At 43.0% G+C, this 27,997-nt stretch overlaps 1 protein-coding gene across 3 annotated transcripts; it reads right to left on the reverse strand.

The window, feature by feature from the left end:
• Positions 1 to 4,211: 4,211 nt before the first annotated feature.
• Positions 4,212 to 27,372, reverse strand: NCAPH (non-SMC condensin I complex subunit H). Of its 3 annotated transcripts, XM_081921307.1 has the most exons (19): positions 27,235 to 27,353; positions 26,062 to 26,150; positions 24,848 to 25,085; positions 24,613 to 24,706; positions 24,131 to 24,223; positions 23,048 to 23,186; positions 21,812 to 21,933; positions 20,078 to 20,267; positions 19,293 to 19,384; positions 15,171 to 15,376; positions 14,116 to 14,264; positions 13,629 to 13,735; positions 11,723 to 11,845; positions 11,478 to 11,585; positions 8,070 to 8,249; positions 6,950 to 7,066; positions 6,128 to 6,213; positions 5,033 to 5,108; positions 4,212 to 4,829 (listed from the first exon to the last, which is right to left on the reverse strand). In XM_081921307.1, exons 2-19 carry the CDS (start codon positions 26,093 to 26,095, stop codon positions 4,770 to 4,772), a joined length of 2,214 nt encoding a protein of 737 aa, XP_081777433.1. In that variant the 5' UTR covers positions 26,096 to 26,150; positions 27,235 to 27,353; the 3' UTR covers positions 4,212 to 4,769. The 3 variants fall into 3 exon arrangements, with proteins under 3 accessions (XP_081777433.1, XP_081777435.1, XP_081777434.1); XM_081921309.1 differs by lacking the exon at positions 26,062 to 26,150 and having other exon boundaries at positions 27,235 to 27,372; XM_081921308.1 differs by lacking the exons at positions 26,062 to 26,150; positions 27,235 to 27,353 and adding an exon at positions 26,600 to 26,831.
• Between the last annotated feature and the right edge of the window lie 625 nt (positions 27,373 to 27,997).

Here is a 27,997-nt window from a genome sequence, read left to right on the forward strand (position 1 = left end):
TTTTCCTTTATATAATAAAAACATTTTCTATAAAATTATGTGCATTTCTTTTGTTGTAGGTTGGTTCAACTGTGTGGGAATAGTTTCATACTTATAGGCACAGGGGTTTTGTGCCAATCCAATTCAAAAATACATTCTGTACTGTACTGATTTAAAGAGACTAACAGAAAGAAGAGTCTCATGCAACGCAACCAAAAGGTCCCTGTCATCCAGCATTCTTTTCCACTTATGCCCAGATGTTTTGGGGAAGCCCCTAAGCTGGGCATAAAGACACGTTTGTAGTAATTAACTTACGCCTTGTGGAAAGAATGTAGTAACTGTCTTAACATCCTGCTCATCAATTTTAAGTGAACCAGAGAAGTGTGTGTGTGGGGGGTGTTAATCCACACCCCCTTTCTCTGTGTTTTAATTGTTGGAAGCCACCCAGAGTGGCTGAGGCAAACCTCTCAGATGGGCGGCATGTTGTTGTTGTTGTTACTACCACCACCCCCATCTTGTCGCCCCCCCCCATAAATCCATTAGTTTTCCCTAGTAGGAAAATCTCCAACATTTGAGCTGCCCTTTTCAGCATCACCTACCCCAGGGGTCAGCAACCCGCGGCTCTGGAGCCACATGTGGCTCTTTTACACCTTGCCGCGGCTCCGGGGCGGATACTAGCGAGGGGAAGAGGCGCATTGTGCGCCCCAACATTCCCCACTGTGGCGGGCGCTGTACTGGCTGTGACGTCGCATGGGGCGGTGTGTGCGTTAGTCACGCACCGTCCCGACGTCACCTTCCTGCCCACCTGCCCGCTACATTGTAAGGGGCATGTACGCTGGTCACTGCATTGAAAGGGGGCATGTACGCTGGTCACTGTTTTGAAGGGGAGTGAAGAACACACACACACAAAAGGTAACTTGTTAATTTAACGTTTATTTCTATGAGGAGGAGTAATTCTGAGGGGTCAAAGAAAGAAATAATAAAAAAGTGACAAAAAAGTTATTTTTATAATGATGAGTTTTGCGGCTCCCAGGTTTTTTTTCCTTCGGAAACGGGTCCAAGTGGCTCTTTTTGTCTTAAAGGTTGCAGACCCCTGACCTACCCAAACCTTTTTGAGAAGGCAGAGAAAAGCTCCATGCAATGTATTCAAAATGCTGCCACCCACAGAGTTTATTGTTCTGTTCCTGTTAGGCTTTCAGCCCCCTCCTCTGGTTATTTCCACCACTGAATTTACAACACAGTGCTGCTGCAGAGGGCCAATTCCACTTCACCTGTGATCTGTCTCAAGCACTCTAGGCATGCCAGGTGACAATAAGGGACTGTTTGGCTTATTACACTTACACCAAGTATCACCTGCTGTTGGGTTGTCCATTAAACCCATCCTGATTATAGTCTTGGGAGGGGGTTGGGAAGAGAAGTGGGAGGCTTTTCATCAAAGCAACTGGGTGAAAGGGTGTGGAACCATAAACTGGCATAATGCCTGGCAGGCAGCTGTAGTCACAAAACAGGAAGTGGACATTTCATAACACTTACATAAATTTGAACACAGAATAAACCTGAGCAAAGCAAGCCAGACTGTGAGGAATGAGATTAAATTGGAATAAACAAGGCCTCATTAGCCCATTCACAAGTCATGTTGGTTGGGTTGAGGATCTTCTGGCCAAATCCAGAAAGCTCTACTTTGAGGGTCACCTAGTGGCTTTGAGAACACAGACTCATTTGGTGCCAAGGGTAAGTTTTTGTGAGCCAGCCCCACTGAAATTAACTGGAGATATGCTAATAAGATATTGCATATCTTCTATTCATTTTAGTGGGATTGGCTCACAATAAACCAGACTGGAGATTGGGCCCCATTTATTTCTCTTCTGTCCCTCCCTCCCTTCATAAAATGGATCATCCCAGCACAGGTTACAGCACACTAAGATACAGTCAGAACAGTAAAGAAGGTAATTAGTGGGAAAGGGACATATTTGGTTTCACCATCTTGGGTACCCAAGGGCAAGGAGGAATCTGGAAAAACCCAACAGCATAACATTCTTCACAGGCAGCAATTTTACTTAAGAGCATAAAATGCAAAGGGTTGATGGTCTCATACTCTTCAAAGAATATGTGCACCTTTATTTAAAAGAAATCTCCCCTCAACTTATGTTGCCACTTAAATTTCCCTGCCTAATAAATTCAGTGATTGTGGTAATCACAGTAATGTGTTTTGGAAGTCAGTGGAATTTGCCATGCATGCTTCCAACTCTGAAGCAACATGAGTCATCCAAGATTGTAAAAAGTTTATAAGGTGCCGTGCCAAGTTCAATAGAGCAATAATGAGAAAGCCATTAAAATGAGATCATTGAGATCTATGGGGACAGTAGAACAATCACATGAACTATGATCACATGAACCTTCTCAGTTCTCAGTATTGCATTAGAAATGTAACCAGGTGCCAAGATGAGTGGAAAATTTCCTTAAACTCACATGCTTTGGTCTATTTCCGCCCTTGTTTCTACATATATAGAGGCTGCCACAAACCATGTTGACATAACATGAAACATCCAGATAAAGCAGAAGCGTGCTTTGCCGATTGAGTAACGAAGCAAGAGTGTGTGAACAGGCATAATGTGATTAGATAGGCATTCCTGTGAAACAGAAGGGCATTAGCCAGAGCAAAAGTGAAACTGCACACTAGAAAAATAAGGTCCAAGTGAAACAGAGAAGTCCATTTATCTATTGAGTTATAAAAATTGTTATATACCACTCTATCAAAGAAATAGATCGCAATGGTTTACAGTGATAGAAAAACAAAGCCAATCAATAACACCATAAAAGGTTAAAAACAAAACATTCCAAAATTGGCGGCGGAGGTAGCAGCCTAGTCAGAGCCTCCCGCCTTCCATTAAGCTTTTAAGTTGTTTTTAGTCACCTTTTGATCCTAAGTTCACATTTTAATTCTTTTATTAGCTGCCTTATAGTTGCCTTATCTTTTTGTCTTCCTTTGTTTTTAGTTTATGGGTACTGTTTTATTGGCTCTATTCGACTTAGCGTAACAATGAACGCCCAGTGAAGATTGATTGTAGTCCATGTGACTAACCTGCAGTTTCGTCCATTGCTTCATCTACTGGCTAAAAAGACCTGGCTTTGGCTTGATAGAACTCTGCTAACTTATCAGAATGCCTATCAGAAGGAAAAAAACGAGGTAAGAAGAGCCAAAACAGCATAATTGGGACTCATAAATCCTCTAAAGCGGAGAAGTGGTGGAAAGCTAATACCATCACTCCTAGCTTGGAAAGAGAGCAAATTGTGAGTAATGATGTCAGGAGAACCCCCCCCCCCTTCACAAAAGGAAGCAGAAGACCTGACTCCTCTCCTTTCAAGGAGATGATCTGACCCAGAGGACAGGAGCAGGAGGGGCTTCCCCTATTCCAAACGCTGATCCACCCATGTCTTTGGAACAAGACTGTAAAAGAGTTTATGGTCAGCAGATTCCAAACATGCACCCTTACCAAGAAATTTGCATGATGTCTGCCGAAACTATGGTCTTAGTTCTCCAAAGACTGAATGAAATTCTTGCTAAAATAGTTAACGTAGAAGAAAACTTGGATATCTGCCCTCCCTCGACAAATTCTCAAAGGGTTAAAAGGATAAGGCATAGCTATGTTAGCAATTTGCCAAGACGAGTCACGGATGAAATAAGGTCTTCCCAAGTTCTTCAAAAGAACCAGATAATGCTTGAGATTCACCGCAATGTGTATAGGTGGACCGCCTCTCCTGGTATGCCCCGCGAAGGACCTTAAGGTCCACAAATAACACCACTTTGGAGGTCCTGAGCCACAAGATGGTTAGATTGGTTTCAACTAGGGCCAGGGCCTTTTCAGTACTGGCCCCGACTTGGTGGAATGCTCTGTCACAAGAAACTAGGACCCTGCGGGACTTGACATCTTTCCGCAGGGCCTGCAAGACAGAGCTGTTCTGCCTGGCCTTTGGTTTGGACTCAGTCTGACCCTTTTGTTTCCCTCCCCTTGTGGTTTTGATTTATGGACTACTATTAAAATGAGGCTGCATTTTAAATTGTATTTTAACCCATATTTTAATAAACTGGTTTTTTGTTTGTTTTATTGTAATTTTATTGGCATTAGCCGCCCCGGTATAAATAAAATTTTATTGTTGTTGTTGTTGTTGTTGTTATGAAAAAGATTTTTAAAACAAGTTAGAAGAAAAAAGAAATTAACTACAAACATCAATAGACTGTTGTGGAGAATGTACTTTTACTTTCCTGCATAGGCCTGGTGCTATTGAGTCCACATACTCATGTTAGCCTGTTCACCAGTTACACAGTTTTCTCACACACAAATAAAATTCCAAAATGATGTGGAGGGTCACATTGTTTATTACTTACAAAAAACACACATTTGTACAAATATGTCAGTACATTCATATTCAATGATAAAGGAGGTTATAAGAAGAGAGCAAAAAGACATACAGGAGAGTTTTTATATGTACAGGAATTAAATACTCATGTTAAAATAAAGCAAACTGAATACATCTAGCAATTCTTAGCTGTGATCACAATTAGACAGTGGGAGAGGGAATTTGCAGAATTCAGAAGAGAATTAAAACACTAATGGCACTCTTTTCCTGACTTCCCATAGTTTCAAGTCTTGGAATCACAAATTGTTTAATCAAGAACATGTACTGATGCTGCTTTTGGCCTCCTCAGTCTATGAGGATTGTGTGTGTGTGTTAGATAAATTCCATCCTAGGTTGTCCAAGATTTTCTTATTCTGCCCCAGTGGCACACATTAATCTCCTTGCAGCACTAAGACTTCAGACAAGTCTTCCACACCTTCTAGCTTCAGGTTCTGGAGACAAAGAGGAAACAGGGATCAAAATACATATCAAGCTTTGAAATTTCCACATATGCAGCCAGCGCGGAAAAGAAGATATCATGGACTTGTTTGCCAAGGCCAAGATGTGTATCACTGCATTGCCTGTGTAGGCCAGAAACAGCCCTTCTCCCCAACTTGTCCTTGATGTTTTTCAAGTTCCTGCCTTTATCCCGTACCTTTTCATTCGCCAGATGCAGGAGGCAAGCAAATGCCAGGGGCGCAGACAAGTTCTTTGCCATCGTGGAAGGCAGTCTGTGAAAGACAAAACTCAAGCTGAGAAGTAGATCAAATACTTTGGGCATGAACAAGCATTACATGCTGCTAAATAACACTCCCTGCTTTTCCCTCTTTGTCAGGCCAGCAGCAACAAACCATGAGCCTTGGGCTAAGCATGACGTGTAAACTGATGCTCAGGCTGTGGCCTGAGGATCAAAATAGGAGCACATCCAAAACATTTACAGTAAACCATGGTTTGACTTATAGAGTGAATGTGAATGTTGAGTGAATGTGGCTTTTGTTAATAAGAGAGCTCACATCTTGCATTGCACAAACTCACTTTCCCCCTACTAAACCGATCTGACAGCTATTTGCTCAGAAACCTACCAAACCTGTTTGACTAGTAGCAACAGTGGAGCAAAAGAAATGTGTGCACCCCTGGAAACAGAAGCTTGGCACCCAGACAAGCTTGCCACTTTTGTTCTCTTATGAACTATTATGCAACTCCAGCCTAGGGGTGCAATCTTAAACATACCTTCTAGGAATACAACTGGTAAACATGCATACTATTAAGAGTACTTTGCACTTCTAGTGTTCTGGTGGAAGGCTAGGTCAGTACTAGTTATGACTTGACTACCTTAGCAGGTTGTCAGCAAGACAGCTACTCACAGCTGGGTTATTTTGCAATGGGATAAAACAGGAAGACCTGCTGCATCCCAGCCTTCTTTTGAATTAATCTTCTCAGCTACACAGCAAGAATGTACAGCATGGTTCTAAAAAGATTTTAAATTCTACAACCAACATTCCACTTGCAGAACACAATCATGTCAGTGACTCAAGGTTGATTTTTATTTTATTTTATTTTTGCAAACAGGAAAATTTGATGACTAATTGAAGAAACATTCAGCAACTTGGGAGCCAACGCCAACATATGAAGCACACTTTAAATGGACCCCTGTGGTGGTTGGTTGGTTCCAAGGCTTCAGCCAAAGGATTGGGGTGTAAATGTGTCTCTTTTTCTGGCATCCTAGACAAAGTTCTGGTGACCAAAGTACCTGTGACACAGATCCTTGATAACGTTGCTGAAGACCTTCTGACCAGATACGACTGAAGAGTTAGCATCTTTCTCCATGACTTCATTCTGTGTAAGTAAGTTTGCAATCTTAAAAGGTCACCTAGTAAACAAACTGAAAGCCTGTGAAGCAGATCCTGTCATGTTTTAAACTTCTGTACCATGTGTCCAGTGCTTTTAATATTACTACCTCAGAAGGTTGTTGGAAGGATTACAATATGAACACCTGCAGTATTATATAATTATTAAGTATTATATTACTGCTATGACAGATTGTCTGCCTAAAATCAGGGTGTGTGCCAACTGCAGGAAAATGCAAAGGCAGAAAGCAGTATTAAATGAAATACAGCCATAGGTGTGCAATCCTGTGTGTACTGCAGTTACATACAATTCAGAATTCAGCTTTATGAGAATTTTGGCTTTGTTAAACAGCAAGTCTCTAATCCTTATGTTTACAAAGACATGCTTGAGCCAGAACTAGGGGATGGGAGGGGGGTGAGTAAGATTTCTAGTACCCTGCATAGCACTGTGGGTCCTCTCTGTGATTAGCAAAGTCAATTAGATATTTTTAAAATAGATTACAGAATTGAGCCTTTAAGTCCAGAGTTCACACAGCCCTGAATTCCAGTTTTCTGCTGGTATTACTGAACCAAGGAAGCAAATGGCTCCAGGTGACATTAAGAGTGCCACCAAAGCTGGCTGAGATAAAAACAGAAAGAGAGCCTGTCTGTCTGGGATGGTGAGTGGGCCAAGGCATCACTGGGTAAGAACAGCAGAGGCATTCTGGGTTTCCTGGGCTGCATACCTCTTGCTCAGTTTGATTTGTCCGGGCATCAGTCAGGAGCAGCCACATGCCCTGCTTTAGCCTCTTCATGTCCATCTTTTTGGCAGTCTTTGCATACTGAATATCAATCTTGTTCACCTAGAAGAGCAGGGAAAGGGAAACAGAGCTAGCCAAAGACCATCCAGTTAGAAGGCATCAGTAAACAGAAAGGCAAATCTTCAACCCTGCCCCTTGTGGCATCAAGGCACAAGCTACTCCCTATGCCCTTGGGCTTGCTATTTAAACTAAATAAACCCAAGAGTTCAATAAGAAAAAGCACAGAAGCAGAGGAAGCTAGTGACCGTCATTTTTATTTTGAATAAACACGTAGATCTTCTTGGCACCGAAAATACCAACTACCTCTTAGCCCAGCCAATAGGAGAAAGAACTAAATTTCCATCCTCCTAGCTTCACCAGGAATTGGCAAGCATATACCCCACCCGCACCATAACACAAGGACTCTGAACCGTGCAGAAGACAGATCCATCTAGGCACAAGACTACCTTACATGCCAGTGTGGGGAGGGCCACACTCAATCCAGAGGGCCACACTCCCTTCCAGAGGCCACATGTGGTGGTAGGTATAGGCAGAGTAAAAGATGGTGGAGCAATGAATGTAAGTTTTATCTTTGGGCAGTAGCCTAATTTCTAAACAACCACCCACCCACACACCCTCTATCCTCCAACCAGGCAAACAAGAAGCATTATCAGAGGTCAAGGACACACTCCAGGCAGGCAAAGACAACCAAGGTGGGTGTAAAGCAATCCCTGCGAGGGCTGTGGCCTGGGAAGAGTCCTGAGGGCCAGCAAGAACCCTGGAGGGCTGCAGCCAGGTCCCAAGCATGAGGCTCCCCAGCCCTGCCTTATGCAATGGGTGGCAGGGAAAGAGAGCTGCCTTGGCCTACACAGCAAGTGTCACAAAAGCCTGGAGCAGAAGAATGGAACAGTAGCATAGCATGAGCCACAGACAGACATCCAGGTTCCAGTGCCACGTGTGAAATGTGTGCCACACCTTCAGCTCAGCCCCCTGGTAGCGCACAACAGACATAAGCCTTAAAGAAAGGAGCTGCTTTGCAGGCCATGCATCCTACACCAGGACTTGCCTTCTGTGGCTCAGCCACCAGGTTCAGTTCCCCATAGGTGGTGATGTTGTTCCCACTGATGCCTCCATTGAGCTCTCTCTCCTGGCCTGCCTCTCCTGCAGGATAGGCTGTCATTTCAAACATCCCATTCTGGCCCATGAAGTCCACAGGAACGTCATCGTCATCATCACTGTCACCATCCTGAGTAGAAAAAAAGGACAGGGAGGGAAGCCAAACAGGGTCAGAGTTAAGCTGGAGAGCTAGGAAACACGCAACACCCCTCACCCACACATTCAAGCAACAATCCTTCCCTCCAACTTTTTCTGCAGAGCTGCTCCAACTTTTTGAACTCAGATTCCCCACCGCTCTCTAAAACTAATCTATCTTCAAGGATTTCATCTTTATGCTAAGGCATAAAAGGAACTCTTGTATCAAGCCAAGTGGATATTGAGGATATGAAAGCTTTTGGAATGCAGAAAGATTTCCAAACGCCTTCAGACACTGGAGAACCCAGAGTTAGATGTACTATAAGAAAAAGGTCCCATAAGATCTCCTGTATCCTCCTCCACCAGAGACAATGCATCAGCTACAAGGCAGCAATAACTGTGTAAACTAGAGATAAAACTACATAAAAGGGATGTTTTTGCTGCCTCAAGATTTTAACCACTTGAGACATATTGGTTTGCAACTCCATAAAGGCGTTCTAAGGTTTCCCGTGGATGAACACAAATGAGGTCATCCATTTCACTTGCTAAAGACTCCACAGCCAGCTAATGGAATAATCCTTAAGCAAGCTTAACCACTGACATATTCTACTGAGCTCTTGCAAAGCCCTCCAGTGAGATCTGAATGAGGTCATCCAGGGGACTGCAGTGAGGAGTCATCAATATGTTGACAATGCTCAGCTTTCTCTCTTTTACATATCCAGGTGAAGTGGAGGTGGTTCTGGACTGGTACCTGGAGGCACTAATGGACTGAATGACAGCTAATGAAGCTCAGTTCAAACAGGGCAGAGGTGCTGTTGGTGGGTGGTTCATCTGTTCAGGGGGATAGTGTTCAGCCTGTTGTGGAAGGGGTTGTATTCTGCCACAATAGTCAGGCACACAGATTGGGGGAGGTTTACAGCCCCATCATTGTCACTGGAGACTCAAGTGGATTCAGGGGGCAGAGTGCCTTTAGACAGTCCAGGCTCATAGGCTCTTCCAGACAGATAGCTTAGCCTCCATTACCCATGCTCTGATAATGTCAAGGTTGTGTTGCTGCTCTATGTGAGGCCAAGTATAGCTAAAAAGCTTCTGTTAACTGTCTAGCATCTGCACTCTGAGCTAACGGAGACCAGAAGGTAGGATCTCTCCCGTTTTAGTCCCAGTTTCACTGGCTTCCTGTTTGCTTCCAGGCTCAATTCAAATTGCTTTATCATGTTTTAAAGCCATGACTTTGGAGCCAAGTATCTATTGGAGCTCCCCCCGCCGCCACCCATGCTAAGATGTACATATGAGGCTTTTCTCAGTAGGAAGTGTACCCAAGAGACAGCCTTCGTAAATGGTGGTGCTGCACCTGTGCAATGCCCTCCCCAGGAAGGCACCCATTTTGCCTAGTACCCAAATTATAACAAAGTGCCCATCACCACCCCAGGCTTTCAGATATCTGAAGTTTTAAACTCTTAAGCTGGTGTTATGTTTTTGGTTGGCATTTTATCATGTGCTGTTCTTTTAGTCAGATTTGTGGTTTTTACTCTTTTGTAAGTTGCACAGCGAATACCGATTGGGGAATGAATTTCCCAAAATAAGTAGTCCACAGAGCCAAATTTCATTAAGGTTGCAATCCTAACCCCACTTACCCAAGAGAAATCCCCAGTGAATCCCAAAGTACGTACTTCCAAGTAAAAATGGTTAGATTGCACTGTAAGCCAAACTACGTATGACCATAATAATATCATCCAGATTTACTCAGGTTTCTATTTCCCTCTTCTTCATCCATTGTTTCAGTGATGCTGTAAGCCTTCACATACAATATTATTGGTTATGCCATTCAGGTCACATACAGAATACAGTTACTAATTGTATTCTAGTAACATTTACCCAGTGAAATTAATAGACCTAAATCAGTTTAACACAACCCCAAACATTTAAAGCACAAGAGATGGTATTCAATTTCAATCCTAGTCCAACTCAGAGCAGACTCACTGAAGTTAACGACCACAACTAATTCCAGCCTGTTCATCTCCATGTGTCTACTCTGAGTTGGATTTTAAAAGGTAAAGGTATCCCTGACCATTAGGTCCAGTCGCAAACAACTCTGGGATTGCAGTGCTCATCTCACTTTATTGGCCGAGGGAACCAGCGTTTGTCCGCCGACAGCTTCTGGGTCATGTGACCAGCATGACTAAGCCGCTTCTGGCGAACCAGAGCAGCGCATGGAAAAGCCATTTACCTTCCCGCCAGAGCCGTACCTATTTATCTACTTGCACTTAACGTGCTTTCGAACTGCTAGGTGGGCAGGGGCTGGGACCGGACAACAGAAGCTCACCCCGTCGCAGGGATTCAAACTGCCGACCTTCTGATCGGCAAGCCCTAGGCTTGCCCTAGGTTTAGACCACAGCGCCACCCGCATCCCTTTGAGTTCGATTTAGTTAAATAAAATCTTATATCACTTTAATAGTTATGGCTTCTCCCAAAGAATGCTGGGAACTGTAGTTTAAAGGTACCAGGAACTGTTAGAACACCCATAGTCCCCTCAGAGAGCTACAATTCCCAGTTTCCTGGGAAAAGGGACTAATTGTTAAACCAATCTAGAAACTGTAGCTCTGTGAGGGGAAAAGGGTCTGCTAATAACTCTTAGCACACTTAAGATGCAGTCCCCAGGATTATTGGGGGAAGCCAAGGCTGTTCAAATTAAGGTAATGACCACGGTTTCCAGGAATTTCTTTTGTTTAAGACTTTTGTGAGTGAGCTGAGAGTTTGTTTGGACCCTGGGAGAGAACCCAGAGGCTGAGAGGGAGGGTGTGTCAGAAGAAAAATGATATGGGGGGGGGGGGTATGTAACTTTGTTTAATGTAACATTTTTATGTAGCTGTGTATTTTTTTAATATTTAAGTTGTCTGTTGTTGCTTCTTTTTTGCACACGTCTTAGAGAAGCTGCCTGTACCATGGTTGCAAAATATTATTTCCCTTCTGAGATCCAGACAATGTGGGATTATTTCTTATTCTAGTTAGGGTCCCTCAGTTGTTTGAGCGCCTTTTGAGGTCCTTCAGATAATGTTGCACTGAGGCAGAACTGGCAAAAGCCACTGAGGTTGTTAACCAATAGGAAGACTGCCAAACCTCTCTGCCCAGATTGGCAGCCAGCTTCTATTCGACTCACCAAAAACCTTCATATAAGAAAGGATGCAACCCATAGTAGAGTGTTTCTCTGATCTTTGCAGCTTACCTGCAATGCAGGACAGAAATTGGAGGTGTCATTGGGGTTGTTGTAATCATACTCTTCAACCTCACTGTCATGACTGGACGAGTCACCCTGCAGTGGCACCTTCGACAGCTGCAGAAACCAAAGACTTGGGTGACTTAGGACATCAGTCACTAATGGGAAAGAACATTGAACTAAAACACACTCACTCAGCAGAGGTACCACTGTAATGACACGGGGAGGCAAGGCATGGAATTGAGAAAGCTTACCCTATTGGCTGGCTTAAGGAAGAGGCGGGTGAGGTTGTCTGGATCATAGCGGAAGTCTGCAGGAAGAGTTTTGCTTTTCTTGTTTTGACTTTCAAGGGTTGACTTGGACAGAGTAGTAGCTGCCTGTTTGAGAAAAGCAGAAGCACACAGAAGAATCAAGCACTCCCATCAAAATATCACCTTTCTAAACCTGAAGTTTATACTTGGCACCGGAAGCAAATCTGATTTGCATATGCTTTCGTTTATCAATACACACTTCAGCACCTCCTGTAGTACCTTAGCACTGCAGTTTGGAAATCAATGGTGTAGGACAACACACCAATAGTCTGTGAGCTAAGAAGGCAAGAGCAAATGTTGCAAAAGGTAGGAAAAGTAATCTGGAGATATTTCCTCAAAACTGCAGTCCCTGCATTGATTCAACGGGCTTGAATTTTAGACCTACTCCGATTATATAACAAAGAATGCATGATTATTATACACTTATCAAGTCAAGGCTGCTTATATGCTATGCTAAGAGTTCTTAATTTATAATGGTAATTTTCACACACTGTCACCCAGAGCCACACTTTCCAACACTGGTTTAGAACCAAGACAGCTTCTTTGGATTTAGGTGGAAAGGAGAAATAAGAGCCGGGTGTCATCAGCACCGAACCCCAAAACTCTGGAAAAACTTTCCCAGAGGTTTCACCTAAGTGTTAAATAGCACAGAGGACAGAACAGGATTCTCAGGGGCTCTCCAGGCCAATGGCCAAGGTGTCAAACAGAAGTTCCCCAGCACCACCTTCTGGGTTCACCCCCTCCAGGAAGGAACAATCACTGTAAAACAGTGCCTCCAAGTTCTATCCCAGCAAGGTGGTCCAGAAGGATATCATGGTTGATGGCACAAGAACCACCAAGAGGTCCAGAACTCCTCCCGTCCAGTTCCTGGCATAAAGCAGTCACCAAGGAGACCAAAGCAGTCTCTGTCCCATAACCAGGCCTGAAACCAAACTAAAATGGGTCTAGATAATCAGTCTTTTCCAGAAACCCCTAGAGTTGAGAAGCCATCAGACACTTCAGTACCTTGCCCCCAAATGGTACTAAATGGTCTTTTGGAGACTGGCCAATAACTATCCAATACGGTGGGATTCAGGGAGGGCTTTTTCAACAGAGGTCTTATAACTGTCTCCTTTAGGTGTGCTGGAATGCAGCCTTGTTGTAAGGAGGCATTGACCACTCCCTCCACCCTCCCAGCCAGTCCCCCACTGGCCCTTTTGATGAGTCAGGAAGGGCAAGAATCCAGAATAGATGCAGTAGCTCTCACATTTTCAAGGATCCTAGTCTACATCCTCAGGCTACATAAACTGAAAAGTATCCATTAACACTGGAGAAGCAGAGGCCAAAGTTACACCCACTGGACCTGTATCAACTATAGTGTCCAAGTCAGAACAGATTTGAGCAATTTAGTCAGCAGAGTGCTGAGCAACTTGTTCACAGAGAGCAGTCAAGTGGTCTAAATTATGACATGGGCCTTTGTAAAAGACCCCTGACCACTTGAAACAGCTCCACTGAACAGTTCCTTGCTGATTCAATGGAGGCTGAGAGAGAAAAATACTTTTTCACTGCCTGCGCTGCCACAGAGTAGGTTTTCAAAGGGGTTCTAGCCCGTGTTCTGTCAGACTCATTTAGAGTTTTCCACCAACATTGCTCTAGTTGCCGTCTCCTACTGCTGACTGTCCTCAACATGTTGTATTCAAAGGCTTGTCTTCTCCTAACATGGGACTTCTCCAAAGTTGTAATGGGTAACAGCAGTTGACAAGACCTATCCTTTATTGTATAAAATATTTTTAAAACTGTTTTTAAAGCTAGTAACATCTTGTGTAACAACCACCCACATACACGCCCCTATCAAGAGTTAAAAACATACCCTTGTTTTGCAGAAGTAAGGCTCAAAATCAATCTCATCTTCAAAGTTTATCTCAAATACTTTTTTTGCAGCCTTTCTTTTGTTTGCTTTCTCAGGGTTGGCATCACCTGTGAAGAGTGAGTAGAAGCAACTGAGTGGAAGATGTTGCTGGATCTGCTACAGAAGGTTAACAAGAGTCTATTATTTGGTGCTGCTGCTTGTTTCAGAGTGCACTTCCTAAAATGTTGAATATCGCCTCAGTTGTCTTTTGGCAATCTCTACTGCATACCACCTCACCTTGGAACTCTCAAACCTAATTTGAGGGTCAGGATAAGCTTTGACAATGCTTTGCTTTGACTGAGTCACATCCGAAGAGACATGAACTGTGGATTTCATGTTCTGAGAAGACTTGCATTTCCAAATTCTACACAGGACCTATAAAGCTGTAGGTCAATATGCAAGCAGAAAGCCAGGGAATGAACTCCCACGACTCCCTTCACAGCCTTACCTTTATGGTGAGGCTTGAAGCACCAGTGCTCTGGGCCTGCCCACATGGACATGGTTCGGGGGCTGAAGTAAGAATATTCGCTGGGCTTCAGGGACAAATGAAGCGACATGGACCTGACATCTCCTTCCCCCAGGGGAACCACTTCTTTTCTGGAAGAAGTACATACACACGCCTGATTATAAAAGTCACCAGTTTTATTCATTCTCACCAGGATTTTATTCTATTTGTAAAGCTTCCTCAAAGGTTTTTTTTTTTAATTCTCCCCACCATTTTAATTATTTTTATAAATTGTTGCCTGTGAAACATCCTGAAGTGATTTCACAATGAAGAAAAACATTCAGAGTAAAAGACATAATTTCATAAACCTCTGAAATCCACTCTTAACTGAATGTAAACTAGAAAGCCATAGGCCAACACAATACAAACAAAACAGGCATTTCAGTTCAGCTGACAGATATATACAACAGAACACACACCCAATCCCACATTATCCCTCTACAATAAACTATAACAATGTTAAAATATAATAAGACAAAAGCAAATCCCACTCCCCCCCCCCCCCGTTTTTGGAACCTGGCTAATTTTCTTTGTTGCCAGAGTAAATCTGGCTATTTGAATGGTAATGAATACATCTTTGCCTGAAAGCAATGCATAGATCACAATGGGTCTGCCTGACAGATTGGAGGCTACAAGACTTGTGTGCCTATGGACCTTGTATAAGGGACCACTGAACAGGTAATGGGAGACATTCTCAACCTCACTGGATGAGTTGAGATTTCTGAAACGTTCCATCCAGTAAAGCAGAGGACATATACAGGAGGCATAAGGCTGGGAATTATTTTCTTGAAGGAGCAGTGGTATGGATTATAAAACAATTCTCCAAAACTTCAAATCCCATTCTAATACTCAAGGGGATTTAGAAGGCTTGTTGAAAGAAAAAGATCTTCAACAGGTGCTAAAACACAATAGTGACCATGTCTATTTGATGGGAGTTCCAGAGGGTAGGCACCACCACATGAAAGGCCTGATTCCTACACAAACCTTCCTCAACATACCTCAACATTCCTGGTGTTTGTCTACATAACTCCAACTTTTCAGAGAACTCGTTAAGGTCCTTCTCAACAGCCTCGGCCGGGATGTCAGCATCAAAATCGTTCTCTTCTGCGTCCTCAGAATAGTCTCCAGGGTCACTATCAATCTCTGCATTGACGTCAAATGCCTGGTCACTCTTCTTAAATTTATCCAACAAAGCAGCCACTGACTGAAAAGAAAAAAATATATAAAAGGAAAATCCTTTTGGAGGCAATGCGAAGACTGACAACAGAATTAGTGTATAATTTGTGTGACTTCAGAGAAAGGGGGGAATATATGAATAGCTGCTAAAATGTACACAAGAACAGAATGCATTTTAGTCCCACAAACAAGAATAGGCAACAAAAATAAGATTACTAAAATACAATATACATCTCATCCACCCAAAATGATGCCTATACATCAATTTGATGTGACAATACGGAGAAACAAGCTCTACTTTTAACCCAAAAAAACGATACTTTGCTACTTGTAAATGTCTATATCCCCCCAACCAAAAACAACAGCAGCAGTGAAAATTGGTCACAACTAACCTTTTATATAGAAAATTTGACCGATAAATACCCAAATGCCTCACTGATAATAGCAGGTGATTTTAATGCCAGAGTGGGAACCAACAATGAACAACTATGTAGCAAACTAAATTGGAATACTGATAATGATATCGCACATGCCCTGAAAATAGGACGATTCTCCAGAGACAGGGTTGTAAACAACGAAGGCTTACGCCTACTTGAATTATGTAACAACTTTAATTTACAGATTGTGAATGGTTCAACAAAAGGCGATAGAAGTGGGGAGTTTACATACTTCTCCCCCCGAGGATGCAGTGTCATCGACTATATTCTTGTCCCTTATAATATCATAAATTCGATCATGGACCTCAAAATTGGAACGCGCACCGAAAGCGACCATCAGCCATTATCGTTGTCCATTAACTTAAAGGACGAAACCAAAATAACTAAGCACAATATCATAGAACCTTCTCAATACAAACAAATGACCCAATTAAAATGGTCCCAGGAAATGAGTGCAGCAGTGGGGCAAAAACTTACAGCCAACCTGAGAAAACAAGTACTATCCAACTTAAAGACCACTAATTTCTACAGTGATATACCGAAAATTTATAATGAAATCTTCCAAATGTTCGTAGAGCTTAGTACTCCACCTAAAGTTTGGGTACTTAAACATAGCGCTAGCCCTTGGTTTGATGATGAATGTTTCCAGCTAAAAAGAAAACTGCGCCAAACATTTAAAAATAATCGCACTAAACTAGAGCCCTCTTATCTTGATGAAAAAAGAAAATATCATTACATTCTGGCCGAAAAGAAACAGAAATACGCAACCCAAAAATGGCTACAATTATTCGACTCAATTCAGAGTAAAAACAACAAAGCGTTCTGGAACTTAGTGTACGGAGGATTGAAAGCCGAAAATCAACTAACTCTACCACCAATTGAAGAATCCAGATGGTCCCAATACTTTACATCTGTATTTAACAATCTACACAGTGAACTTAAAGGAAATGAAACCACTAAAAATAAAATTAATAAACTCCAGGAGTGGCCAAGGGTAGAGGAAGAGGAAATTAGAGAGATAGTTAAAAATTTCAAATCGGGGAAATCTCCTGGGCCAGACGGTCTACCAATAGAATTATTTAAGACCTATATAGATTGGTGGGCAGAACCCTTAGCTCAACTGTTTACTCTCATAGATAAATATGGGATCATACCTGAGATATGGTTAAGATCAATAATTATTCCAATCTTTAAAAATGGCGACCCAAAAGAACCAAGGAATTATAGACCGATAAGCCTATTATCAGTGATAGGGAAAATCTACGCCAAGCACCTCTTATCTAAACTCCTTACCTGGATGAAAAATCTAAATTTACCAGGGAAAGAACAAATAGGTTTCTCCAAAGGTTGCTCTACACTAGACCACTGTCTTATACTTATGCACTTGGTTGAAAAATACAGATTCCAAAGGCAATCTAAGATATATGCTGCTTTTGTAGAGTTTCGTGGTGCATTCGACTCAATTGACCGCCCAAAGTTGTGGAGGAAACTCGCAGAATTAAAAATTGATCAGCGCTTATTGATTCTAATGCAAAATCTACACTCTTCCAATACCTGTCAAGTCAAACTTAACACCAAAGGTCACCTTTCATCAGACATCCCTAACTCGAAAGGGGTAAAACAAGGGTGTATCCTTGCCCCCTTTCTATTTAATTTATTTCTATCAGACTTGCCAGATTACCTTCAAAAAATAGAATCACATGCCCCTAAACTTAATCAGAAACCAGTTCCTCTCTTATTATACGCAGACGATGCTGTCCTACTATCATTAACGAGCTTGGGTCTGAAACGTCTTATATCTTCACTGATCCTTTACTGCGAATGCAACAAACTCTCTATAAATTATGAGAAGACAAAAATTTTGGTCTTCTCGAATGGTTGGAAATTAGAGAAATGGAAAATAAGAGGGCAAGAAATCCAACAAGTGAAAATCTATAGGTATCTGGGAATCTTATTCCAGAGCAATTTAGGGTGGGCAACCCATCGCACAAACGCCATAAAACAGGCAAAGTGCACCTCATCAGCAGTTGCCCGTTTTTACTATCAGAAAGGTAATCAATTTATTCCTGCGGCCAATCAGATATTTCAAACAAAAGTGCAATCCCAGATATTCTATGGAATCCCGCTATGGGTCCAAGCATATAACAGTGATTTAAAAAAGATTCACTCCAGCTTTCTGAGACGTATTCTTGGACTCCCAGCTATGATCAAATATGAAACAATGTGTGCAGAAATAGGCATACACACAATGGAATATTGGGCATGGTCCACCTCAATAAAGTACTGGTTACGCTGCCATTTTCGCTGCCCTCCATCAAGTCTGCTCGCTGATTTGCTCAATGACTCCTATAAATCAAGATGGTATCAGCACCTCGAAAAAAAGATTGAATCTTTAGGCATCAAGCTGGAGCCCCTGTACAATTCTAATGAGCAATACATTTTCCATAATATCCTAACTAGACTAAAGGATGTCGAGAGACAAAATATTATGGCAGCTGTAAACAAAATTTGCTCCCCCATATTCTATGATTTAAATATCTTAGATAGCAGAGCCAATTACGTCACTAAATTAATAATCCCAGCCCAACGTAGGGCTTTTATGCTGGCCCGTTTGAATGTTTTTCCCTCAGCATTTGTCAGGGGAAGATATCAAAACATTCCTAGAAACAAGAGATTCTGCAGATGTTCTATGAATGTCCCGGACACTGTAGAGCATATTCTCTTTCATTGCCCATTGTACAGTACGCTCCGTCAACGCGTGTTGTCCCCTCTCTCGGGTGGTCTGGAACCCCAGCAAGGTGAATGTGTGGGACTCTACCTATCCAACGTTGACCAAAGGGTAACGGCGGGGGTAGCCGAGTTTTTGGTAGCAGTCCTCCAAGGAGCAGGTTAACAAAGAAAACCATTGACTCTATATGTATATATATATATATGTATGTAGCCAACTGCTGCCCTTTTATATATATTTCAAGGCCTTTATATGTTATTTTCTCTTTTATGGTTTTATTCGCATAATGCCTAATAAAGGTTTGATAAGTAGTAGTAATACGGAGAAACAAAACTCGCTTCAGTCTCCAAAAGATCTTCCTAAGTGGCCAAGTAATTTGTCACAATTTGACACAAAAGTTAGTTGACCTATATAGATATGTAGGCCAGCTATGTAGATAAGGCAAATGACTAGTCACATTCATAAAGCTACCATGCCCACATGGTGAACATGAAGATATGAAGAACATTTTAAAATATGGTGCTTTTATACCAAGCACCCTCTAAATATCAGATTCCAGATGTCACCTATTCAGCGTAATAGCAATGTGCAACTGTGAGGCTATAGGTACCTCTGCCTGCAAGATCAAGTGGTTGGCAATGCAGCTTCAGAAACATTTTTTAAAAAAACACAACCACCATGAAATGCAGGCAATTATGGGCTAGAAACTGAAATAGCTTTGAATCCCCCCATTGTGTGAGCAGTTCACTTAATTCACTGTAACGGCCAGCTTGACATACCTCATTATGGGTTTCACTGTCCCACTGGGTGAATAAGAAGCCAGCCAATGAAGGGCAGATGGGGCGCTTTTCAGCACACTGCAGAAGGATGGCTAGAAAGGAAGACAAGAAGAGAGGAGTTGGAGATTCCAAGCCATAACCGCCCCCCCTTTATGCTACCATGCTCCCCCACAGATGAGAACTCTGGACGAAGAGAACTCATGAGTGATCTTGATAGGCCCCTAATCCTTGCACTACTAATAGTAATTTATATCCTTGATCACTGGTAACTTGGCTGAGGCCCTGGTATCAGGGGGCTTGGTACCATGTCTCCCCAACCCTCCATTCCTTTAGTTTCTACTCCCTGCAGACTTCTAGGAGACAGGCACCTGCTGTACCCGCAGCTGCTCCTCCTTTGATGCTTGCAAAGGATGGACAAAAGAGAGCCTTCTGTTGAGGGTAAGCTCATTTTTGGAGCCTGGCCCATGGTCTCTCTTCTCCAGGACACTAAGTGAAGCAAACATTCCCCACTCCCTACCAAATCCAAGTAGAAAGAAGAGGTGGCGTCAAGCCTCCTTTTGCCCTGCAGGCATCTCTTTCTTCATAAAGCTTAGCTCCTGTGAACACTCAGACTGGCTCTGACTCCAGAGGCAAAGCAGCATGACTCCTCTATCACTGCAAAGTGGAAAGGTCTCAATATATGTGTGATCCCACCTATCCTATCCTAGCTTGGTTCTCAGCCTACTCAAAATGAAACATTACTGCACCTAGAAGAAGATGGAGAGTTAGCAACTGTTAGCACCTACACTTTAAGCCTGTCACTTTCACATGAGAAGATGTCGGCAGCTCGGCAGTCGTAGAAGAAGGCAGGGAGATGACCATGGAATCAAACAGAACTTCACTGAGAAAGTTGTGTACATGAAGCATAGTGAGGAAAACACCAGCCGTACTGCACTCATCAAAGGAGGCTGCTGTTCTCTGGAACATAGGATCAACCTGGTTGGGTGTGGGGGGGAACAACAGGAGCTCAGGTTCAAATATCAAGTTCAATGAAACTTTGCAAATGCTGCTTAACATTCACTGTTTGGACCAGTAGCAAAGGCTCCAGGCTCTGTCCCCAAACATGTTCCCAGGAGTATGTCATGTAAAGCTAAACACATCAAGGGAAGGAAACAGAAGCCACCAAATATTCCCTCCTCACTTCTCATCCCTCTTCCACCCACCACAGGAAAAAGACACATGGTTTTACTCATAAGATATTTTTTACATCAAGCCTCTTCAGTGATTAAGTAATACAACTGACTGCCTAAGTGATCAAAAATATATATCTCAATATGCAGCAACACATTTTGAAATATTATAGGAAGTGCAAGAACCTACCATTATAGACAAAAAGATCCTATGCTTTACTAGGTCTTCAAATATTTTATCTTCCTAGTACAACAAAGGACAAACAAAAGCATCCTTTGCTGAGCCCTAAAAATTAAGATTTGCCTCCATTAATTAAAAATGGACTCAACTGATTTCTCACCTTAACTATAGATTTCTCACCTATAGCTTCAATTGGTAATTAATAATAATAATAATAATAATTTGGTACTTGCCCTCCATCCTAAGGTCTTAGGGCAGTTTACAATAATTTACAAAGCATACAACCACATTCATAGGAGCCAACTCCTAGGAGCTGAGCAGTCTTCACCCCCCAAAAAAAATTATTTGAGGGGGCTGGAACACCCCAAAGTTGATGGGCATTGTGATTCAAATGGTGTCCATGCACCATGTAATGTGATCCATTATACAGGGCAGGGCTTCCTTACCCCCCCCACCAAATATTTTATTCAAGTTGGCACCGCTGACCATGTTATGCTAGCCTTCACATCCCATGTAGAAAATGGTCTGAGGTCACCTTAAGATCACAGGCTGCATGGGAACACATAAAACTCTATATGCTTTCCACACTAGCTGGAACCTAATGGTGCAGGATTCCAGCTCCTGTGGAAGTCTATGCACTTAGATATCCATAGATAGGCTTTCCCCTGCATACATCCAGACTTCATGCATTTACATTGGCCCCACAGCTCCTTTCTGTGTGTCAAGGGAGCTTAAGCTACTGGTCCTTGATACCAACCCAGTTCCACTCTCCAGACTGTGAACTTGCTCTGCCCATGAGCAAGAAAACACTAACTTCTCACTCTGTCAGATACTCTAACATTGTGTGCAGCTGTATGCCAGACTTAGAACAGTGGAACAATATTTCACTCCCTAAAGGGGCTAAAATTCCTGCACTGCAGGGGGTTGGACTAGATGACCCTCTAGGCCCCTCCCAACTCTACAGTTCTATGATTCTATGAAAAGGATGGATCCCACAGGATAGTTGTAATGAACTGACCAACAAAGATGAACGTGCTGTTCCTCCACCACCCAGATTTCTGCTCTAATGTCTCCAACTATTCTCCCAGCAGATGCTGTAGGCAGATAGTCAACCAACTACTTTAGGAAGAGGGTGTTTGAGAAATGTCCTTCGGAGCAGGTTCTCTCACCTCACACCTATGATCTTCATCGGAGATATTAATGTTATTCAGATTCCGTTCAATAGTTTTGTACTGGTGCTTCCTCTTGCTCAGACGTGTTTTGGAACTCTCAGAATCCACAACCCCTCCACCTACAAGAATGGTCACAACTCAAGGTAATCATCATCATCATCATCATCATCATCATCATGCAGGTGCAAGTGCTTTCCAGGGCTGCTCAGTTACAAAGTCCAACTGTTCTGCTATCTTGCATAATTTACAGGTGAGAAAGAAATAATCTCTCCTGTTCCTTTACACAAATGGATCTTCCCATCTCTTCAATTATGCTTTGACTATCTCAAAAAAATATTGCAAGTCACTTTCATGACATGAGGTTTATACCTGTACCTACTGACAAATGCAGGGAAGAGAACAAAAGTATGAAAGGATTTTTTGACACAGGTAAGTTGAGCTGCTTGCAAATACAAAGTCTTTGGTGGGTTGGGTGTTATTCAACCTCCCATTCAAAATAAAACAAAAAACCAGAGGCGATGTATTGGAGACACAAGGCTGTGAAGGCTTTCCCAGGAAGGAGACACCATAAGGGATACAAATTAATTATCCAGGGTGAATGTCAGTTTATATGGTGGATACCAATAAAAAGTTGACATTTGTGTGGTTGAAGACAAATCCCACTCGTTTAAAAACAAAAACTAGAGATGCTGAGAACTGATCTGGGACTGTGTGTCTCACAAATAGTGATGTGGATCTGGGAAATTTTAAATTGAAATTTTCTCAGAGAACATTCTATTTTTAGCTTCCATTGTAAGAGTTTCTGATGCCCCAGTTAGTAATCTAATTTAGCATGTTTAGTTTACTTCTTTTTAGTAAAGCAACAATAAAAAATGGTATGTTTTAGTCTCAACACAGCACAAGTATTAGACCAGATATATTTGAGGGGAGAAATTAAAGCACACTTAATGTGGTTTAACATTTTATTATGTATAATCTTTTACTGAAATATTTGTAAAAATCCAAAGACGGGCAATAGTATGTACTGCCTTAATACTGTTTCAGGTAAATATAAATATATTAATTAGAACTTGCAACTTCCAAGCTTGCCTTATCTTGTTTGATATCCATTCATAGGTACTAATGAAACAGATTTTTTCCCACCCCACATCACTGCCTACAGCTGTGCTATGGGCCTTCCCCACACGTGCTATTCCAAATCCCATGCTCAGCTCATCGTGTTAAGCAACACACCTGTATCCTGACCATCCACAGGCTCTGCAGCAGCAGACTGTTTTCCCAGCCCTCCAAGAACTCTGTAAACATCTGCATGGACAGCATCAACTTTTGCTGCATAGATCTTTGCACTGGCATCCAGGGTACCAGCTGCTACCTGTAAGGGGGAATGTTAAGAAAGAAGTTAAGAGAGTGGAACTAAGCTTTGAGTGGGCTACTATGAACCTACAGACTACTTGTCAACAAGATAAGAAAAAGCTTCCTTTTCTTTGCCTGGCTTCCCAGACTTTCCACCTGCCCTCTGGGCTTCTGTCTCAAGCTGAAAAGGGTACAATTGGCCCAACTGTCAGGAATAGTAGCCATTATTTAAATATACCCAACTATTCCTTTCCAGCCTGGTTGTTCCTCAGTCAAAACAATCTTCCCTCACGATGGCTTTTGGCAACTTGGAAATAGCCTTTCAAAGTCTGGCAAACCCAAACTGAGTCCTCCATAAATGAATGTGTGGTACTGCTAGGTAGAATGCGGTGGCAGACAGTTTTCACTTCCTGCAGTACAGTGGTGCCCCGCAAGACGAACGCCTCGCAAGACGAAAAACCCGCTAGACGAAAGGGTTTTCCGTTTTGGAGGCGCTTCGTAAAACGAATTCCCCTATGGGGTTGCTTCGCAAGACGAAAAAAATATTGCATCCCCCTGCGGGTTTTTTCCGCTTTTTTCTTCCTTTTTTTAAACCGCTAAGCCGCTTAACAGCTGATCGCTGGAAGCCGCTTGACAGCTGTAGCGCTAATCCGCTAAGCTGTCAATGGGCTTGCTTCGCAAGACGAAAAAACAGCGATACGAAGAGCCTCACGGAACGGATTAATTTCGTCTTGCGAGGCACCACTGTAGATCAGTAAGCCAGCTTTTCCAGAGGGGGCATTTTTAAAATTTGCTGCATGGACTACACTAAGAAGAATAGCAGTATTTCAATGTATACATTCACACATGACCCTCAAAGAAGCAGAGTGTAGGAAGAAACCCAGGACACTCCAAAAGTTACCACAAGTGGATACGCAGATGCACATTCTCTGTCACAGGAAACACATCAGGAAGGCCTCTAACCTTAAAGTTGGTGGGTTCAGAGTCCTTTTGTCTGAGTATTTCTGTCATGTAGTCGATAAGGTGCAAACCAAATACATTCTTCGTGGTGATTTTCTGGAAGAGGGAACAGCAAGTTGACATTACTGACAGATACATTCTTCATCCTGTAATCTACAGTAAACAACAATCTTAGAATCTGCAACAAGTTCATCTAAATCCTATGCCAAGAAAGGTCTAATTCTACAATCCACTTGAATGATACGAAATTTATGAAAACTTGCTTTATTTGTATCATTAATTGTCCTTCTAGCTAACATGTATAAGTACAATAAGCTATGCAGGAGGAAAGATGGTCAGTATTCTGAAGGTATAAAGCTAGATTCAGAGGCATTTTACATTTATATGAAATCATGGAATGCAAGCAGTTCTGCCTGTAGTAGCCAGAGCGGCTCTTGATAAGGGTGTGTCTTTGAAGTTAATGAACAGATGCTAGACTTACTTACATTTTCTGTTGAAAGTTTGATGCATGTGGAATAATGATCTGCAATTTGGGCATTTGACAGTTGTGGAATTGCTGGCAATGATGTTTCTGCTTGCCTAAAACAAAGCAGTAAGCAAAGCAGTATAGTATAGCAATAAATCTCTCTCTCTCTCTCTCTCTCTCTCTCTCTCTCACACACACACACACACACACACACACACACACACAATATCAATGCTTGCGCAAACCACACTTACTTGTTGGAGGGGGACTTTATAAACAGAGGGGACTCGGTGCTAAACTGCAAGTCAACCACCCTGGAGCGCCGACGCTGTTTCCTCTCTCGCTCATCATCATTCCCAGGGCAGTTTTCCAGCACAGGGGTGCCTGAGGCACTAAGAGGCTGCCGCCTAGTGCCAGGGGACACAAACACACTGTCGAAAGAGGCATTTCCTTTAGAGCCAGCAGACTGCGGCGTTGAGGCACTCATTGTTGCTAGGAGGGAAACAACAGCTAATGAGATCTACAATTCCTTGGTAACAACAGTTGCATTGGCTTCCAGTTCATTTCTTACCACAATTAAAAGTACAGTACTGGTTTAATGTCTTTCATGCCTCAGCACTCCTGCTCTATGCCCTCTTTGAGTGGTTTTGCCTGCCTAGAGATGTGTTTCTGTGCAAACCTCTGGATTTTATGTAGCTGGAGTTTAGCCTACTGCACAGGATATAGTCACATTGCTACACTCACTTTCCCCTCTCTAGACTCACCTACTTCTTGACTCCCACCTGTGCCCATCACTGGAAGGCTGCCCTTGAGAGAAAGGAGTCCTTGGGCTGAAATAGATTCCCTAAAGTAACTCATTGGAGCCTATGATGTGGGCAAGAAAAGGGTTCTTTTTCACACTTTAGGGCCAGGATACCTGAAATACCATCTTCTCCAGTATGAAACTTGGATCACATACAGTTGTACCTTGGTTTTTTAACAGCTTAGTTCTCGAACGTTTTGGCTTCTGAATGCCACAAACCCAGTGACTGTTCCGGTTGTCAAACTATTTTTGGAAGCTGAACGTCCAATGGGGCTTCAAACGTCTTGGAAGTCGAACTGACTTCCGGAACGGATTCGTTCAACTTCCAAGGTACAACTGAATTAGATTCAGGGAAAAGGGTATTTTCCATGTTCTGCACTTGAGGTATGGCTGGTAGGAATTCGGGGGGGGGGTGTCCCTCCCTGGCTGCACCCAGGCTTAGAACTCCTTGCCTGGCACAGCCAATTTAGCCCCCTCCCCCTCGACTTTCCACCAGATGGCGTAAAAAAGACACTCTTCTCTTTTTTGCCTGCCAGGCAGTTGCAATGGTTTTAATGTATCTATGTGGGAATTATTGTATCCTTATTTGGTTACTTTAAGTTTCTGTAGGCAGGATAAAGTTACTGACAAATTTAATACGTAAATAATGGAATTTGCCTTTTCTACTGCTGCTGCACACTGGCCAGCGTCTTGGGGTCATGGTGGATAGCTCAATGGAAGGTCTCAGTCCTGGTCCATCACCTCCATTTCAGACTCTATGAGCATGTACATGAAATTAATTTTTTGCTTCAACATGCAGCAGCTTGTGTTTTTTTATAATGAACTGTATTTCCTATTTTTACTGCCCTCAGCTTAGAGGTCCTTTCAGGAAGTCTTTACAATCTCTTTGATTTAACCTCTCTAAACAATTTAGTGTCATCGGGAAACTTGGCCTCCTCACTGATCCGTCCAAACTCTACATCATTTATGAAGTAAAGAAGCACAGGTCCCAGACCAAGCCTTGGGGATCTCCGCTTTCTACATCCCCCTATCTGGAGAAAAGCCTATGTATTCCGACTATTTGCTTCCTGCCGCTTAATCCAATTCCTGATCCACAACAGGACCTCTCTTATTCTGTGACTGCCAAGATTTCTCAGCAGCCTTTGGTAAGCTACTTTGCCAAAAGCTTTTTCAAAAGCCCAAGTACACTTTTCCCACCGCCCACCTCTATCTATATGCTCCATCCATCAGCAGCAGGACTAACTGGGAGCTCCCAGTCGCTCCCCCAAGTTTCCCTAGACAAAGGTGACCACAAGCGAGCCTCTCTCAAACTTGGGTCCCGGGCTGTTGGTGAACTCCAGCTCCCATCACTCCCAGGACCAGTGGTCAGGGGTGATGGGAGTTGTAGTCCAGCAGCGTTTGGGGACCCAAGTTTGAGAGAGGCTGCTTGGAAGCTGCCGAGGCCAGAGCATTAAATCACGGAGATGGGCAGCAGGCAGCCTCCCTGCGAGGCGTCCCCGCCAGGCGAAGGCGCAGCTCCGCGCCTCCGGGAATCTCTTCTCCCGCCGCCTCCGGCTCCCGCTCCAGGGCGACCAATGAGCGGCCTTCGGGCGCCGTTTGCGCCGCCAATCAACGTCGCTCCTTTCAAAAGTCCTCCGTCGCGAACTTCTCCGCTCCCTATTGGCCAAGCCTTTCCAGTATCGGCCAATCAGCGACCAGCTTCTTACAGAGTCTCTTTCCCGCCCGCCGCCGCCCCCCCCCGCGAAGGCGCCTCCGAATGTGGAGCAAGGCTTGAGGCGGCCGCGGCCTGCTTTGCCTTACGCCGACCTTTAATTACCCGCCTAGCTGCCCTTAACTCACCTTCCCCCCCGCCGCGCGGAGTCAGCCACCGACTCACACTTCCCAGCCGGCAACCATTTTCCCCTCACAAGCGCCGCTTCTCCACTTTTAATTTACCCGCGCCGACACAGGGCGCAGGCGCGGCGCAGGCGTGACGTCAGCGCGCAGTGAACGGGCGACGCGAGGCTAAGCGCGTACCACGTGTGAGGAGCGAACGAGAACAGAGTTATGAAAAGGATAGAGAGTCTATTCCTGGAATTTCCGAGTTTCATACGTACTTCTCTCAATTGTGATTTTAAAAATGGGACTGTTCTTAATACAGTAAATGCAGATTACAATAGGTATTCCTTTTTTGATAAATGAAATACATTGTAGATAATTAAAAATAGCAAAAGTGTAACAAATAGGTAGGCTGCATACGCATCAACTATCTAAATATTTGACTTTCCCAAAAAAAAAATCATGGGAATTGTAGTTTACCCCTCACAGAGACCAAAAAGCTACAATTTCCAGGATTCTTAGAAGTCACCAGCAAAAAATTCGTATTAAAATGCATAGCACCAGAAAGATGATAAAAGTTGGAAAATATGTTGGGAGAGAGTGTAGCAGCAGGTGTATCTTAACAAGTATTTGTTAATGCATAGTTTTAAAGAGATAACTGAATAAGCAACCTATAGTTGTTGTATATACCTGTTTTCATGATAATAATATATAAGAGCTGATTTTTATATATCGTTTATGAGTAACTGCTTTATACAATGTTATAAGAAAAAACTGCTCCCTT

This window comes from Podarcis melisellensis, assembly GCF_964234715.1.
Source record: "Podarcis melisellensis genome assembly, chromosome: 8".
Classification (NCBI taxonomy): domain Eukaryota; kingdom Metazoa; phylum Chordata; class Lepidosauria; order Squamata; family Lacertidae; genus Podarcis; species Podarcis melisellensis.

Coding starts and splice junctions, on each gene's coding strand:
- NCAPH (XM_081921307.1), bottom strand. CDS start 26,095: ATGACCCCAAGACGCTGGCCAGTGTGCAGCAGCA. Junction 25,086..26,061: donor CTGGCCAGTGTGCAGCAGCA/GTAGAAAAGGCA, acceptor TTTCCCTCCTAG/CAACAATGAGTGCCTCAACG. Junction 6,214..6,949: donor CAAATCAAACTGAGCAAGAG/GTATGCAGCCCA, acceptor TTACTTACACAG/AATGAAGTCATGGAGAAAGA.